The sequence below is a fragment of the Hibiscus syriacus genome, unplaced genomic scaffold (assembly GCF_006381635.1).
Source record: "Hibiscus syriacus cultivar Baekdansim isolate YM2019G1 unplaced genomic scaffold, ASM638163v2 tig00110569_pilon, whole genome shotgun sequence".
Classification (NCBI taxonomy): Eukaryota; Viridiplantae; Streptophyta; class Magnoliopsida; order Malvales; family Malvaceae; genus Hibiscus; species Hibiscus syriacus.
Window position 1 is genome coordinate 1363403 of NW_024062784.1, and position 14059 is coordinate 1377461.

The 14059-nt window shown below is 33.3% G+C and overlaps 1 protein-coding gene, 1 long non-coding RNA gene and 1 pseudogene across 2 annotated transcripts; all 3 read left to right on the forward strand.

Annotated features, from left to right (window-relative positions):
* Window positions 1-2982: 2982 nt before the first annotated feature.
* Window positions 2983-3907, forward strand: LOC120132658 (annotated as a pseudogene).
* Window positions 3908-9119: 5212 nt separating this feature from the next.
* Window positions 9120-12742, forward strand: LOC120132468 (mitogen-activated protein kinase kinase kinase 5-like). The gene is made up of 11 exons (XM_039149215.1): window positions 9120-9588; window positions 9928-10530; window positions 10604-10691; window positions 10791-10853; window positions 10954-11117; window positions 11218-11293; window positions 11443-11502; window positions 11576-11701; window positions 11795-11995; window positions 12078-12175; window positions 12265-12742. Exons 1-11 carry the CDS (start codon window positions 9143-9145, stop codon window positions 12449-12451), a joined length of 2112 nt encoding a protein of 703 aa, XP_039005146.1. The 5' UTR covers window positions 9120-9142; the 3' UTR covers window positions 12452-12742.
* Window positions 12743-13736: 994 nt separating this feature from the next.
* Window positions 13737-14050, forward strand: LOC120132735. The gene is made up of 2 exons (XR_005517024.1): window positions 13737-13832; window positions 13918-14050. It is a non-coding gene; the product is annotated as an uncharacterized LOC120132735 (long non-coding RNA).
* The last annotated feature ends 9 nt before the right edge of the window (window positions 14051-14059 follow it).

The following is a 14059-nucleotide window of genomic DNA, read 5'->3' on the forward strand; positions in this document are numbered from 1 at the left end:
AATTCTTTTTTGTTTTTCTGAATTCCTCTTAATTAGTGTATCGATACACTCATGTAGAGTATTGGTACGGTATGCTTGATTCGTTTGGTTCAGCCTTAAATGTAATATCCCAAATAGCAGACCAGAGACTATATCGAAAAGATTTAAAAATTTAAGATTAAATTGAATAAATGGTAAAAGATGAGAAAGATGATTTGGAATAGTGTTTAGACAAATTTGTATTAATAGATAAGTTAAGAGGGCACTTTATTCTTTTAAGACATAAATGAATTTAAAAATAGATTAGGGGTTTTAAATAGGAAGAAAGAGGAAAGTAAGACATTCCTACACTTCTTCTTCTTCTTCTTCTTCAAGTTGATTTACTCTCCTCTCTAACATAAGGTAAATTTCCATTAGCTAGTGTTTCCTTTAAATTATGGGTTGCTTTTGTAACGTTAAGTGATATGTATGCATAAGGAAGGCTTTGATGGGATTAAAATGAGGAGATAAGGGAAATAATGGGGATTTTAGAAAATGGGTTTTGAAATGATATGTTAATATAGGAGTGTTTATTGATGTTTATTGGTAGATTTGACTTGTTAAAGAACTAAATGAGAGATTAGAAACATTGGATGAGTTTAAAAACAAGATATAAATTTTGGTAGCATTATGGGAGGTAATCCTAACAAAATTTGACCTCATTTGTGTAACAATCGGGTTAAAAACTAAAAAATCTAGGTACGAGTATCGGTACTGATAGAACAATACCGATACTATAGGCTAAAATGATATAAATCAGCTGCATAGTATCGATACTGATTCAATCAGTATCGATACCGAAGAGGGAGTATCAATACCAAATGGAATGTATCAATACCATTTTAAAACAAAATGCAAAAATGGTATCAATACCATGGGAAGGTATTGGTACCATAATATGGTAGTATCGACACCATGGTAGGGGTATCGATACCCAGGACCTAGAAATTTTATGAAAGGCTAAGATTGTTGTGGAAAAGTTAATAATAGGTACTTTTGATTAATGGTTAAGTATGATTGTTATGAAATATACTAACAATTGATATTATACATGTATTTAATGAATATGGAATAGATCGAAATCAAACTCCCGAGTCGAGTAAAGCAAAAAGCAAAGGCCAATTTCCGGAGTAATCATTTTTACATTTCAGATATCTAAGCAAGGCAAGTCAGGTGAGTACATTTATTGGATGCAATCTATTTAAAGACAATATGCCATAAGTCTAATTAGAATGTTTAAATTTTAAAGTATGGTTTACATTAAACATTAATTACTAATTTTATTTAATGTAGGGAAAGAATATTATGAATGAGTTTTAAAGTATGAACTACTCTAGAACAAATGAATAAAAGAATAATGCATACGGGTGTATTATTAGCATGAAATGATGTCATAGCTGAAATGCATATGGGTGCATTATTGGCATGAAAGGATGTCATAGCTGAAATGCATATGGGTGCATTATTGGCATGAAAGGATGTCATAGATGAAATGCATATGAGTGCATTATCGACATAAAAGAATAATGCATAAGGGTACATTATTGGCATAAAAGGATGCCATAGCTGAAATGCATATGGGTGCATTATCATCATAAATGTATGCTATACCTGAAATGCATAGTGGTGTATTATAAAAATGAATGGAATATAGTTCAACTGAGAAGGAATATAAAATCCATAAAGAATATACAATTCGATGTGAATTCAATAATATGACGTACTTATCTACACATAAAGGTTACTTTACAATATTATGATTCACTAAGTAATTACTTAACGTGTTTGTTTTCACGCGTAAGTAACAACTGAGAATAATCAAGTAAGGAGTGCAGCCGTAGCAGCAGATATCATCCACTAAGGTTGACTCAACAGTAACATTAGGACAATAGCAATCATTTTGGAAACTTGTTTAACATGTAATTAAATTTAACAAAAATATTTTGTAATATGTTTTAATGAACACTTATTTATTATGTTTATTTATGTGGAATTAAGTTTGTAACAAAATTTTAAAGGCTTTTCGAAATGAGTAAACAATTTTTAAAGTGATGTGACATTTGTATTCGTATACGGGATATAGGTGTTACATTAAACTTTATTTTTTTACGTAGATGATGGATTTAGACTTAACACCCTCAAAAACAAGTTAAGATGACGGAGTGTAAGCGTCATATCGACATGAGTTCGGACAAGACCAAGAACTATGTACTTTCATTATAAATAACTGAATTTTTAATATTTGTGATGCATTTGTTTTGTCGATATATTTTTTTATTTTTTTTAAGATTATTTTTTTATTTTTTATTTATTTTATATACATATAGGAAAAATTGAAATTATCCATCAGGATAAGATTAGAACTTTTCTGAGTTATCACAAGTTCAAGACACTCTTTCAATCGATGCAAAAAATTGAAAAGGAATTTGCTATAATGCATGGCCAATTCGAAAATTTAAGATGACAGTTTGAAATACTAAATGGCCAATTTAGGAAATTAGTGAGCATATTAACACCAAGTAATGTTAAAAGTTCAATAATAGATGGTAATTCAATAAAATGAGAAGGAATGCATAGCCGATCATTAAAGGATGATGTTTTAAATAATATATCAGAAGTGACGAATTTAATATTGTTCCATTGAAAGATGAGAGTTTTAAAAATAAATCAGACATGGAAGAATGAATAAGTGTTGCACCATTATATGATCAAATCGAGAGTAGTATTAAAAAACCAAGTTTATTTTCTTTTATTAATTGGGATTGTGATTATCCTTTTACCTCATTAGAACGTAGTGACAAAAGGAAACTTAATGTTAACTCTAAAAGTAACTGCAAAACTAATAGGGATGGTTTTCTGAAAATTTCGGTCGAAGTTTTCAACTTTCAATTTAGTCCCAATCGATTTCCTAATCAATTAGTTACGTTGAAGAAAACTTCAATGGTTAAAAAAATTGAGCCTAAAATGTCTAACGGTCCTACGGCTTTTTCAAAGATGAATGGGTCACATCGGATAGAGTATCCTTCAACGATATCCGAATTTGTCTATGTTCCAAAAACCATATCCGAATTTGTCGAACAAGTTTCCAAGATCGAAGATGGGTTCCAGGGATCATCCAAGATTAGTGATTTTGTTCGAAGATTGGAAGACGAGATGAAGAAAATCAACTGTTTTAAACGTGAACTTCCCCTTTGCATGCTTCTCTTGAAAGATGGTACTTTTTTTAAAACCTTTTTATACACTTTTTAAATCACTTTTTCCTTTTTTTTGTTGGATTTAATTTGATTTTTGTTGGGGTTTTAGGGATTGAGAGGTTGAAGGTTGAAGAAAATCAGCGTAAAGGAATGGATGAAGGGAAGAAAACGATGGCGGTCACAAGAAGAAACCAGACATGGTTCCAGAACTGCCTCTTATGAGCCCCGGTTTTGATTTGGCTAATGGTGGCTGCACAATTGCTTCCGTTTCTTGGCTCTTGAGGAGCTTGGAGGCTCTCAAGGTTAGGCTTTTACAAATTTGAATTTGTCAACTTTGATCGAAAAAACTAAACTTTTAGATCTCAATTTCATGGAATCATGTCTGTGTTCCACAGCGGCAACACCCAAGCAGATCAAACAACTGATGCGAGTCGATGGTCTCGCTAATGATGAAGTGAAAAGCCATTCGCAGGCTAGTCGTTTGGCTCTCGTCTTATTTGTGAATTATTGATTTTATTTGTGAATTTTGGTTTATGTACAGAAATACAGACTCCATGTCCGAAAGCTGGAGGATTCTTCTGCTCAAAAAACAGGGCACTGATCTCATGAAATCGCGGTCCGATTCTCCGCAAGGTCCCCTCATGAGTGCCGACGGTGACAGTATAGATGCTGAAGACGATGAGATACCTGTTTAAGTTTGGCATAAACATAAACCAAATAATTTGGTTGAGCTTTGCATCTGCATATGTTCTTTGCATCAACTTTATTTTTTATTCTCAAACGATCGAATCAATGAAGAGAATAAGATAAAATAACAAATGGACTATATTTGACAATATATATGATAGATTAATCTCCCCATGTTGTAAAGGTTAATTGTTCATATTCAAACCTATTGAATAGTCTTAAACTCTCGATAATATTAAACCTGTTGAATAGTTTTGAACTCTCGATAAAAAAAAAATGTCACTATTCTTAGAAATTATGTATTTGAATAGTTGTATCTGTAAAATGTATATACGTAATCGAGATTAATAAAGTTATAAACAAATAGCATCTTATGGGTGATTCTACTCTGCGGCGCCTAAAAAACGGCTAAAAACGGCGTGACCTGTTAAACAAGTGACCGGTTAAAATTTAGACCGGTTATATTATATCATTTAACCGGAAATATTATCAAGTACAATAATATATTAGGTAGCGTTTATATAATGTAATAGGTAGCGCTTATATTGACATATTTTCTAACTAAACAGATATATTTAAACCGATAACATTGTAAATTTAGACCGGTTTTATTCTTTGAGAAACTGATAATATGGTGGGTTTCCTAATGTTATTCTTTTGTTATTGCAAAGTTTTTGTTATATTCTTACTGGGTTTTGTTTAAAATATCCAACTTTTTGTATTAAAAAATAAAAATTCTGAAATAAAAATGATTACACAAGCACACTTTTTTACTACCGGTTTTGTCATTTCGAGATCGATTTTGTCATATTTTTACCTGTTATATTGTTATGGATCGATACATTTTTATAAAGTATCGACACTTTATTGACGCTATAACTTCTTTTTTTAAATATTCCAAAAGTGTCGATACTTATAATAAAGTATCGACACTATCAACATATCTGGTAGCTCTTTACCGGTTTTGTCATTTTGAGATCGGTTTTGTCATATTTTTACATGTTATATTCTTATGAATCGATACATTTTTATAAAGTATCGACACTTTATTAGCGCTATAACTTATTCTCTTTTAAATTCCAAAAGTGTATATACTTATAATAAAGTATTGACACTATCAACATATCTGGTAGCGCTTTACCTGTTTTGCCATTTATAGACCGGATTTATCATTTTTTTTTACCTGTTTTATTGTTATGGATCAATACATTTTTATAAAGTATCGACACTATCAACATATCCGGTAGCGCTTTACTTGTTTTTTCATTTATAGAACGGTTTTGTCATTTTTTTACATGTTTTATTGTTATGGATCGATACATTTTTATAAAGTATCGACACTTTCAATATATCCGGTAACGCTTTATCTGTTGTCATTTATAGATTGTTTTTGTCATTTTTTTACTTTTTATATTGTTATGATCAATATATTTTTATAAAGTATCGACACTTTCAATATATCCGGTAGCGCTTTACCTGTTTTGTCATTTATAGATCGGTTTTGTCATTTTTTAACCTGTTATATTTTTATAGATCAATATATTTTTATAAAGTATCGACACAAACCGACAAACTAAGTTTGCCGGTTGCAGAATTTTTTAATATTTCTTCATAATTTCCACCTATTACATTATTATTACTCGATATTTCCGGTAGCGCTAAATCGAATTTATCAAATATTTTTTAATGTATCCCGTAACACCGTATATTAATCCGCCTTTCCGAAAACAATCCCGTATCTTATAGTCCTTTCAAATTATTAAAAGAAATATCCTCAATCAATCAATCATTTAAAATATAAATTCATAATGTGAGATAACAAGATTCTTGCAAACCAGCAGCAGAAGATGTCGGCAACCCATGACTGGTTTTGGTCGAGTTAAAATCAAGACCAATATTTTCCTGTTATTCCTTCCATTTTCTTTCTTAACGACTTTCCTCTGCCCCAAACATGTCGGCAATCTCATTTTCTCGACCTTTGGAACCGGTCGCTACTTGTTTATTTTGAGTTTCTTTTGGTCAGTTTGGAAGCAATTATGACTGTTTCTTGCATCTCCGGTCTTCAGCTTTGTCTTGGGGAGATTACGTTATGTTGCAACGATTCTCCTCGTATCCAATAGTATATCCCAGATTAAATATTGTTCGGTCTTTTAATAGGTTTTGATGATGACATCCAGATACCAGAATCCTTACCGTGCTGGTCAATATCATAAGGGTAAACTACACTAGAGATCACTTAACACTGTTGAAACTGTTTTTTAATCACTAGACTTTTATGTTTTTATAAAATAGTCAGTAAATAAATTAAAATATTATAAAATGATCTTTGTAATGTTATAATGGATGTGCATCTTTGATAGATTTAAAAATTATAAAAAAATAATGATTATTTTATAATAATTCAATAAATGTATATCTTTGTTGTATTTTACTCATATGATAAAGGGTAAAATATACTATTCCTCACTTAATTTTCTCTCTCTCTCTTATTTTACTTATTATGTTTTCAGTTTTTTTAATTTACTTGCTGAAATTTTGCATTGCTTTTATTTTAATCACTTTAAATTATTTTGTTATTGTTTTCGTATGACGTGATATTTTAGTTGTTATTAATATAAAATAATTTAAAATATAAATTTAAAATAAAAAGGTGGCCAGACGCCATCGTCGGTTGTCGTCGACCGATGTAGATGATGATCTTTCGGTCTCAAATTTTATGTGTAGGTTTACCTCGACCTCCTGAGTTCGAATATGGTGGTTGTTTCATCAAAAAATATCTCAAACCCCGTAAATCTCAACTGAAACATTTTGACTTCATTACTTTTGATATCTAATTCGTGGACTTAGTAACAATTCTGACAAAATAAAGGTTGAACTCAGACTCAAGGTGTCGTGGCAAAGCAATGCATGAAATTTGGGACTGAAAGACCACCATCTACGACAATTGACAGCGGTCGACAATAGCGTCTGATCACCTTTTGTTTTTATTTTATATTTAAAATTATTTTTATATTAGATAATAAAAAATGTCAAGTCATATTATAATAATAATAAAATAATTCAGAGCGATCAAAACAGAAACAATTCGAAAGTTCAGTGAGTAAATTAGAAAAATTAAAAGTACAGTGAGTAAAATAGAAGAGAAAATAAAGCTTAGTGAGGAATGGTATAATTTACCCTACAATAAATAGGGTTTTTGACGTGGGGTTACGTGTGTTCTATTTTGGCTGCACCCTTTTGTCCATTTCTGGGATACCGATATAGCAACATAGAAAAATAAATGTTTAATATGTCATAAATTTTAAAATCCGAATTATTATTCTATATCTAAAAATCATATTTAAATTTATGGTATTCAACTTATTTGATTGATTTCATTATTAAATATTAAAATTCATATAAACATCGATTCAAAAAAATCATATAAATATAATATAAAATCACAATAAAAATGATGTAAATTTACAAATAATAGAACATATATTAATTTTTGGTAAATTGAGGGCTGCCTATGCAATACATTTGCACATAGAGATGGAAACAAGTCGGTTTTTTTGTCAATCCTATCCGATTTGAAAATATGTATCTTCTGTTTAAATTTAATCTGACTCGATTCGAAAATATGTATCATTCACCTAAATCTAACTCGGCCCGTAAATGTTATATCCTACATCTGATCTGACCCGACCCGACTCAATCCGACCTAATTTTTTAGAGTATAAATTTGACTTGATCCAGCCGGATCCGATATAAAATAAGAATTTAATTAAATAATAATAAATTTTTTAAAAAAATTATATTATTATCCTCAAGTTAGATCGTAATTTTTTCACCCTCTATCTCAACTTGTTTCAACTCAACTTCACTATTTAAAAAAATCTAACTCAACTCGATCTAATTTTGATTTTTTTTAAAAATCGACCGAATCCAATCAAATCAAAAACCATCGTGAAATTGATGTCCCTATTTGCATCATCAATGAGTCAAAGAAATGGCGACGCGTCCCAAAAGAGCAGAGCCAAAGGCCATTTGAAAGTTTGACCGTTGACCTTGCTCAAAGTAGAGTGTGACTCGGTCTTGAACCCTCCAGCTCACAGATTTCCCCCCTCGACTAGGCCTTGAAGAAAAAAAAGTATTTTTTTTTAAATCGAAGATTATAAGGCAGTAGGACCAAGTCGGTTCATCCATTTCTTCCTTCTTTTTATATGGTTGGTATAAAAATAATATTTTTAATATTAAAAATAATATTTTTAATAATAAAAATAATATTTTTAATAATAAAAATAATATTTTTAATAATAAAAATAATTAAATTTTGTTCGATTCATCTATTTTAAATTTAATTTATCTTATCCAATATCATACAAAGGACCCTTTGGAATGAGTCTCCCCCAACTAAGTTAAATTAAATGATCCTTCTTCAAATAAGTTGGGAAAAGGGTCCATTTTCACATTATAAAATGACAATTTTCATTTCTTTCTCGAGCTTATTATATTAATATAATTTTATTAGCATGCATCGAACTATATGTAATTACAACATATATATAATTTGCTTATGTAACACTGCAAAATGCTGGGTTATTTTATGATTTTATTATTTATTATATTACAATATAAACCAATAACCAATAAACCACTTTCATTAAAGAAAATCCAACAAACCTCCGTTACAAATTGTTATAGAATCAACATTTTCATAATTTCGTAAAATAAATTTTTTTACTGAAAAAAAAAACTATTGCCACGTCAGTATTTTCACGTTGAAATAACAAAATCCATCAACTTGTTCTTATATCGAAAATTTACGCCATTCAAAGTAACTGAAAATATACGTACATTATCATTGAGTAAAATATATAAATAATTATATTAAAATGAATTTTTGAATAATTGTTAAATTCAATAAAAAAATATTAAAATTTTGAGAAAATAAAACATTAACTAAAGAAAAGACTTTTATCTTAAAAGAAAAAGACTTTTTTGACCTATTTAAAAGCAAAACAAAAAGCTTCTGTTGTAAAGCGTGTTGTTTTGTGAGGTTTTTTCAGACAGAACAATAAGAAAACTGAATTCCCGGCATCCATACTTCCAAACCAGAACTGCGTTCAAATCCGAACTTTGTTTTTTTTTAAACATTTTCTTTTTTGGATTTTCCTTGGAATATTGCATTTCTGATTCATTTTTCTTCGGGAAAATTTTTCTACTTGATTTATCTTTTGTTTTTGGAATGATTGCAAGCCATGAGTTGGCTTCAGAATATTTCATTTTCTTCTCTTTCTTCTTCTTCTTCGTCGTCGCCTTCTTCTTCTACCATCGCCTCCGCGCCTGCGGCTTCTTCGGGGAAGTATTCTCAAGATAATAGTAGCTATCGGAAGCGTAATCACAAGCAACGCCACAGTTTCCGTCACAATTACTTGGGTTTTCGCATTGCAGGACCTAAGCTGACGCGTCTCAGCGACCGGGAGCTGGTGTCGTCTCCGCCGTCCGCCAGTTTCGATTCTCCATTGTCGTCGTCTCCGACTCCTACTTCGAGGACACTATTCTCGCCGTTGCCGCTTCCGCTTCCGCTTCCGGTTCCTGAAGGAGACGGCGAGCAAAGGTTGTCGTCGCCGACTGAGGTTGGATATAGTAGAGGTTTAGAGGATAGGGATAGAGAAAAAGCAGAAGGAACCCCTTCCAATTCAAGGTGTTCTTTTCTTCTTCTCAATTATTAGTTTTAACTAATATTTAGCTTGAAATTTTAAATAAGATTTTGCAATTTTTGTTAAGGAGATTGATATTCAATTATTCATTTTTGGTAACTTTGAGAACAAATTATGATCTATTGGATGATTGATTCATAATTGCAATGTTATTTAACTGATAATCTGAATGCTCAATCTGAAACTTCAAAGCTTTTTCATTGATGGGTTTGTTCTTGATAAATTGATATCTTCATGCGTACTTTAGAGCCGGTATTGGCATTCTGGTAACTTCATTTTATGGATTCTGTTGATTGAAAGTTCGATGATTTCTCGAATGACAGTATGTTCGCGTATCGTAACTTGAGGAAGATGGTGGAGAATTGGAACATAAGATCATCCCTTAAGATGTTACATCAACAAGTGAATCGAGGGGATAGTTCACAGGATGAGTTTAGGGTGAATGTTCCTATTAGGAGTGCCCCTGCGAGTCCATTTAGTCCACACAGAATGAGTACCGGTAACATGTTTCCGAACTACATTGCTCCTCCTACAGGCAAACAAGTCTGGTCTGCACCAGAGATGCCGACATTAGATATGGCGGGATTTCCTCCCCCAGCGTTCTATGATTGCACCATGTTTAGTACCGATAATACTCCTCTTCACAGTCCAAATATAAGTCCTCGTCGAACATATGGAAGCCAAAGTGGACCTCCTTCACCAAGACATCAGGAGCATTCACGTGAGTTCTCGTCATCCCGACCTGAAAGTAATTGCCCTATTGTCCATCCCTTACCTCTTCCACCCGGAGCAGCCATGGCTTCACCATTAGCTCCCATTCCCCAAGTTCCAACTAAACCAGAACCGTTGCCGATGAATTGTCAATGGAAAAAAGGCAAGCTTATCGGACGTGGTACATTTGGAAGCGTTTATGTCGCCAGTAATAGGTATGCAAGTTCTATATACATTTGTTTCCTCTGCTCTTCCTATCTAAATGCTAAAAGGGCTTCTTTTTGACAGAGAAACTGGAGCTTTGTGTGCAATGAAGGAAGTTGAGATATTTCCCGATGACCCAAAATCCGCAGAGTCTATAAAGCAACTAGAGCAGGTTTTTCTTCACTCTGAAGAGGGAGGAGTGCAGATTAAATGATTACCAAGTGCGTTTCTTTTTTTTTTCCACCCTCCTTAATTTTTAATTTAATTGCAGGAGATTAAGGTTCTTAGCCAGCTTAGGCATCCAAACATAGTTCAGTATTATGGTAGTGAAACAGTAAGTAACATGCGAATCGCGTGTTTAATATTTCACCCCTTCTTACTCCAATTATTATCTTATGGAATTCTATTAAGGCATTCGAATTATGCATATGAAGGTTGAAGACAAGTTCTACATATATCTGGAATATGTTCATCCTGGTTCGATTAATAAATATGTTCGTGATCACTGTGGTGCAATAACAGAATCTGTTGTCCGGAATTTCACTCGCCATATTCTTTCCGGGTTGGCTTACCTCCATAGCACGATGACAATCCACAGGTACAAAGCACTGTATCCTGATTTCTGGTTTCAGGGGAGGAAGTGAACCTCCTATTGTAGTAGTTTTGCGTGAATATGCTTGTTTACCTGTTCTATTCAGAGATATTAAAGGGGCTAATTTGCTTGTTGATGCATCCGGAGTTGTCAAGCTTGCTGACTTTGGCATGTCCAAACATGTGAGTTCATATAGTCCTCTTTTCTTCTGATAATGCTGTATTGTCTTCCATTACGTATTGTTCCTCCTATAAATCTTGCTTGAAGGTCTTAGTTAGTTGTCGGATTTATGATTCAGCTTTGAATAATTTTGGACCCGTTTGTTGCACAGCTTAGCGGACAAAGAGCTGATCTATCTTTGAAGGGAAGTCCGTACTGGATGGCTCCAGAGGTACTATCTTGTAACATATCAACGGGTTTCTGTCTGTATTTTATACTTACTGACATCATTCGTTTCACTGCAGCTTATGCAAGCCGTGATGCAGAAAGATAATAGTTCTGATCTTGCTCTAGCTGTTGACATTTGGAGTTTGGGTTGTACGATCATCGAAATGCTCACCGGTAAAGCACCGTGGAGTGAGTATGAAGGGGTAAGCACCTGATGTATCTTAATTTACTCTATTAATCTTTCCGAACATTGGAGAAAACCAAAACATGTCACCTTTTTCTCTTTGTTAATGTAGGCTGCGGCCATGTTTAAAGTGATGAAGGATACCCCTCCCATTCCCGAAACATTATCGCCCGAAGGGAAGGATTTCCTACGCTGTTGCTTCAGAAGGAATCCCGCAAAGAGACCGACTGCAAGCATGCTGCTAGAGCACCGTTTTGTAAGATGCTCACCTCGGTCGGGTGCCTCATCTTCTTCTAATGGGCTAAAGTCCACGGTAAATAAGAATACTTCCCCTCATGTTGTCGGCTGACATCTAATCGTTTATTTACCAACTTATTTAATATATATACATGCAGGACATGCCCCTTAGTCCTAGAGAGCGATCTGAATTCAAACCGGATAAAGTGCCTGTGCAACAAAGCCCACGAAGTTCGAAAACTGCAACTCCTGAGAGGTAAGAGTTAACTTTTTGCATTGCCTTCGGCTTATCCCATTTTCTTGGACTGTCAGCTCCAGCTTCACGCATTGTTTCTTTTTCTCCAGAGAGACTACACAACGATCTCATTACCAGAGTTCCGAGTTAAGAGTGACTGCACGTAGTTCTCCTTGTTCGACCCTCAAGACCCTTCCCAGCTTGTCTCCTCCAGGCTCGGGTCAAAGTTCCCATCACCCCAGCCCTTTTAGTAGGGCTATCAACCAGGAGTCTAAGAAGAGCCATATTCTCAGATGAGAAATGCAGAAAGGAAAACAGAACAGTGTATATTTATTTTTCCGAGGTCGTCCGTGTACAAGGCAAAGCTCTCGAGCATCGCGATCAACACCTCGGAGGATGCCGTTTTTAAATTGTGGCCATGGAGAGCCGAAGTAAAAGCTCCCGAGCTACCGAATCAACCGTCACTAAATGCTCATTTCCATCCTGGAAGCAATCAATCCAGGCACAGGGCATAATAAGTAGGATTTAGTTTTTGCTGGAGTTGTATTTTTTAGAGCTTCCAAAAATAGAGAAAAGCTCTTTTCTTTTTTCATGTTTAGTCCCCATGAGTCCAAAATAGTTGACTTTTAGAAGGCTAAAGTTAACCGTATATACATAGCCTGATCTGGGTTGGCTCGGATCCTCTTGATCCTGCGTTTTATCGGCGAATTGTTTACTCAAAGATTGGGCCGTCTTGGTTTTAGTTTGTACTATTTCAAATCCAATGCAGCAACCAATTGTGTATAATAGTGCAAGTTTTTAACAAAAATTGGAAAATTATATGATATACATATAAGTCGTCTAAATTTTAGTTGGAAAATTATATGTTGTGTATAATAGGCTAAATTGCTTTCACTCTAATAACAGAATCATAGGGATATAAAGAAGGGTAAAATACACATTTAATACATAAACTATCAATTTTTATCCGTTTTAGTACTTGAACTTTGATTTTTTTTTTAAATCATATCTTACATTTAGTTTTTCATTTTATTTTAGTATCTCTTTGTTACAAATTTATTACGTTTAGTATCTAAACTATCAGTTTTAATCCGTTTTAGTACCTAAATTTTTATTTTATTTTCAAAATTTAACGCTAAATTTTGAACGGACTACTAAAATGAATTAACGACGGGCTACTAAAATGAAACATACCTTAACTTTAGGTATAGTTTTAGTTTTTTTATTTAGTTTAGATATTAAATGCCTAATTTACCCTCTAAAGAAACGGGAGATTCTCAAATTAAATAGCCAAGTTATTTGTTAATGTAAGACGAAGGTATTTGTGTCATGTTTTCCACCGTTGGATCGATTCAATGGCTGGGATTTACGCCTTCTCCTTTTCAGTTAGTGATGAATCCACCTTCAATTCAGACTCATTTTCAACTCTGAGCCAATTGCAATCACGTGAACAAGTAAACGCACATTTTATCTTCATTGTTCTAGCTTTCTCTTTCGGTTTCTGCTTTCCACATAAAGTCCCCAAGATTAAGACGCTCTAGAAAATCACAGAATTCCCAGACAAAACCATCGTCTGCTCAAAATAAGAAAAATGGAACCACCTGCGACACAGTCCATAGACTTCCACCAAGAGTTTCCAGGTTGAAGAAGATGAACAAGACAAAGTTGTTGATGAATGGTACATGCCCTTTTTCTCTTTTTTCAGTTTTCCTTCTGTAATTCAATTATACCTCTTTGATCCTCTCTGTTTTTGTTTTCGGCAGTTGTTCTTGCTGTTATGACTGCACTGAGAGCATCTTTGATTACTTGCGCTGTTACAGTCTCTGCTAGAAATATAATTTCAGAAATCATATAGGACACATTCTTCCTTTACGAAGGATCTAATTTTCTGTTTCAAAGGAGTAT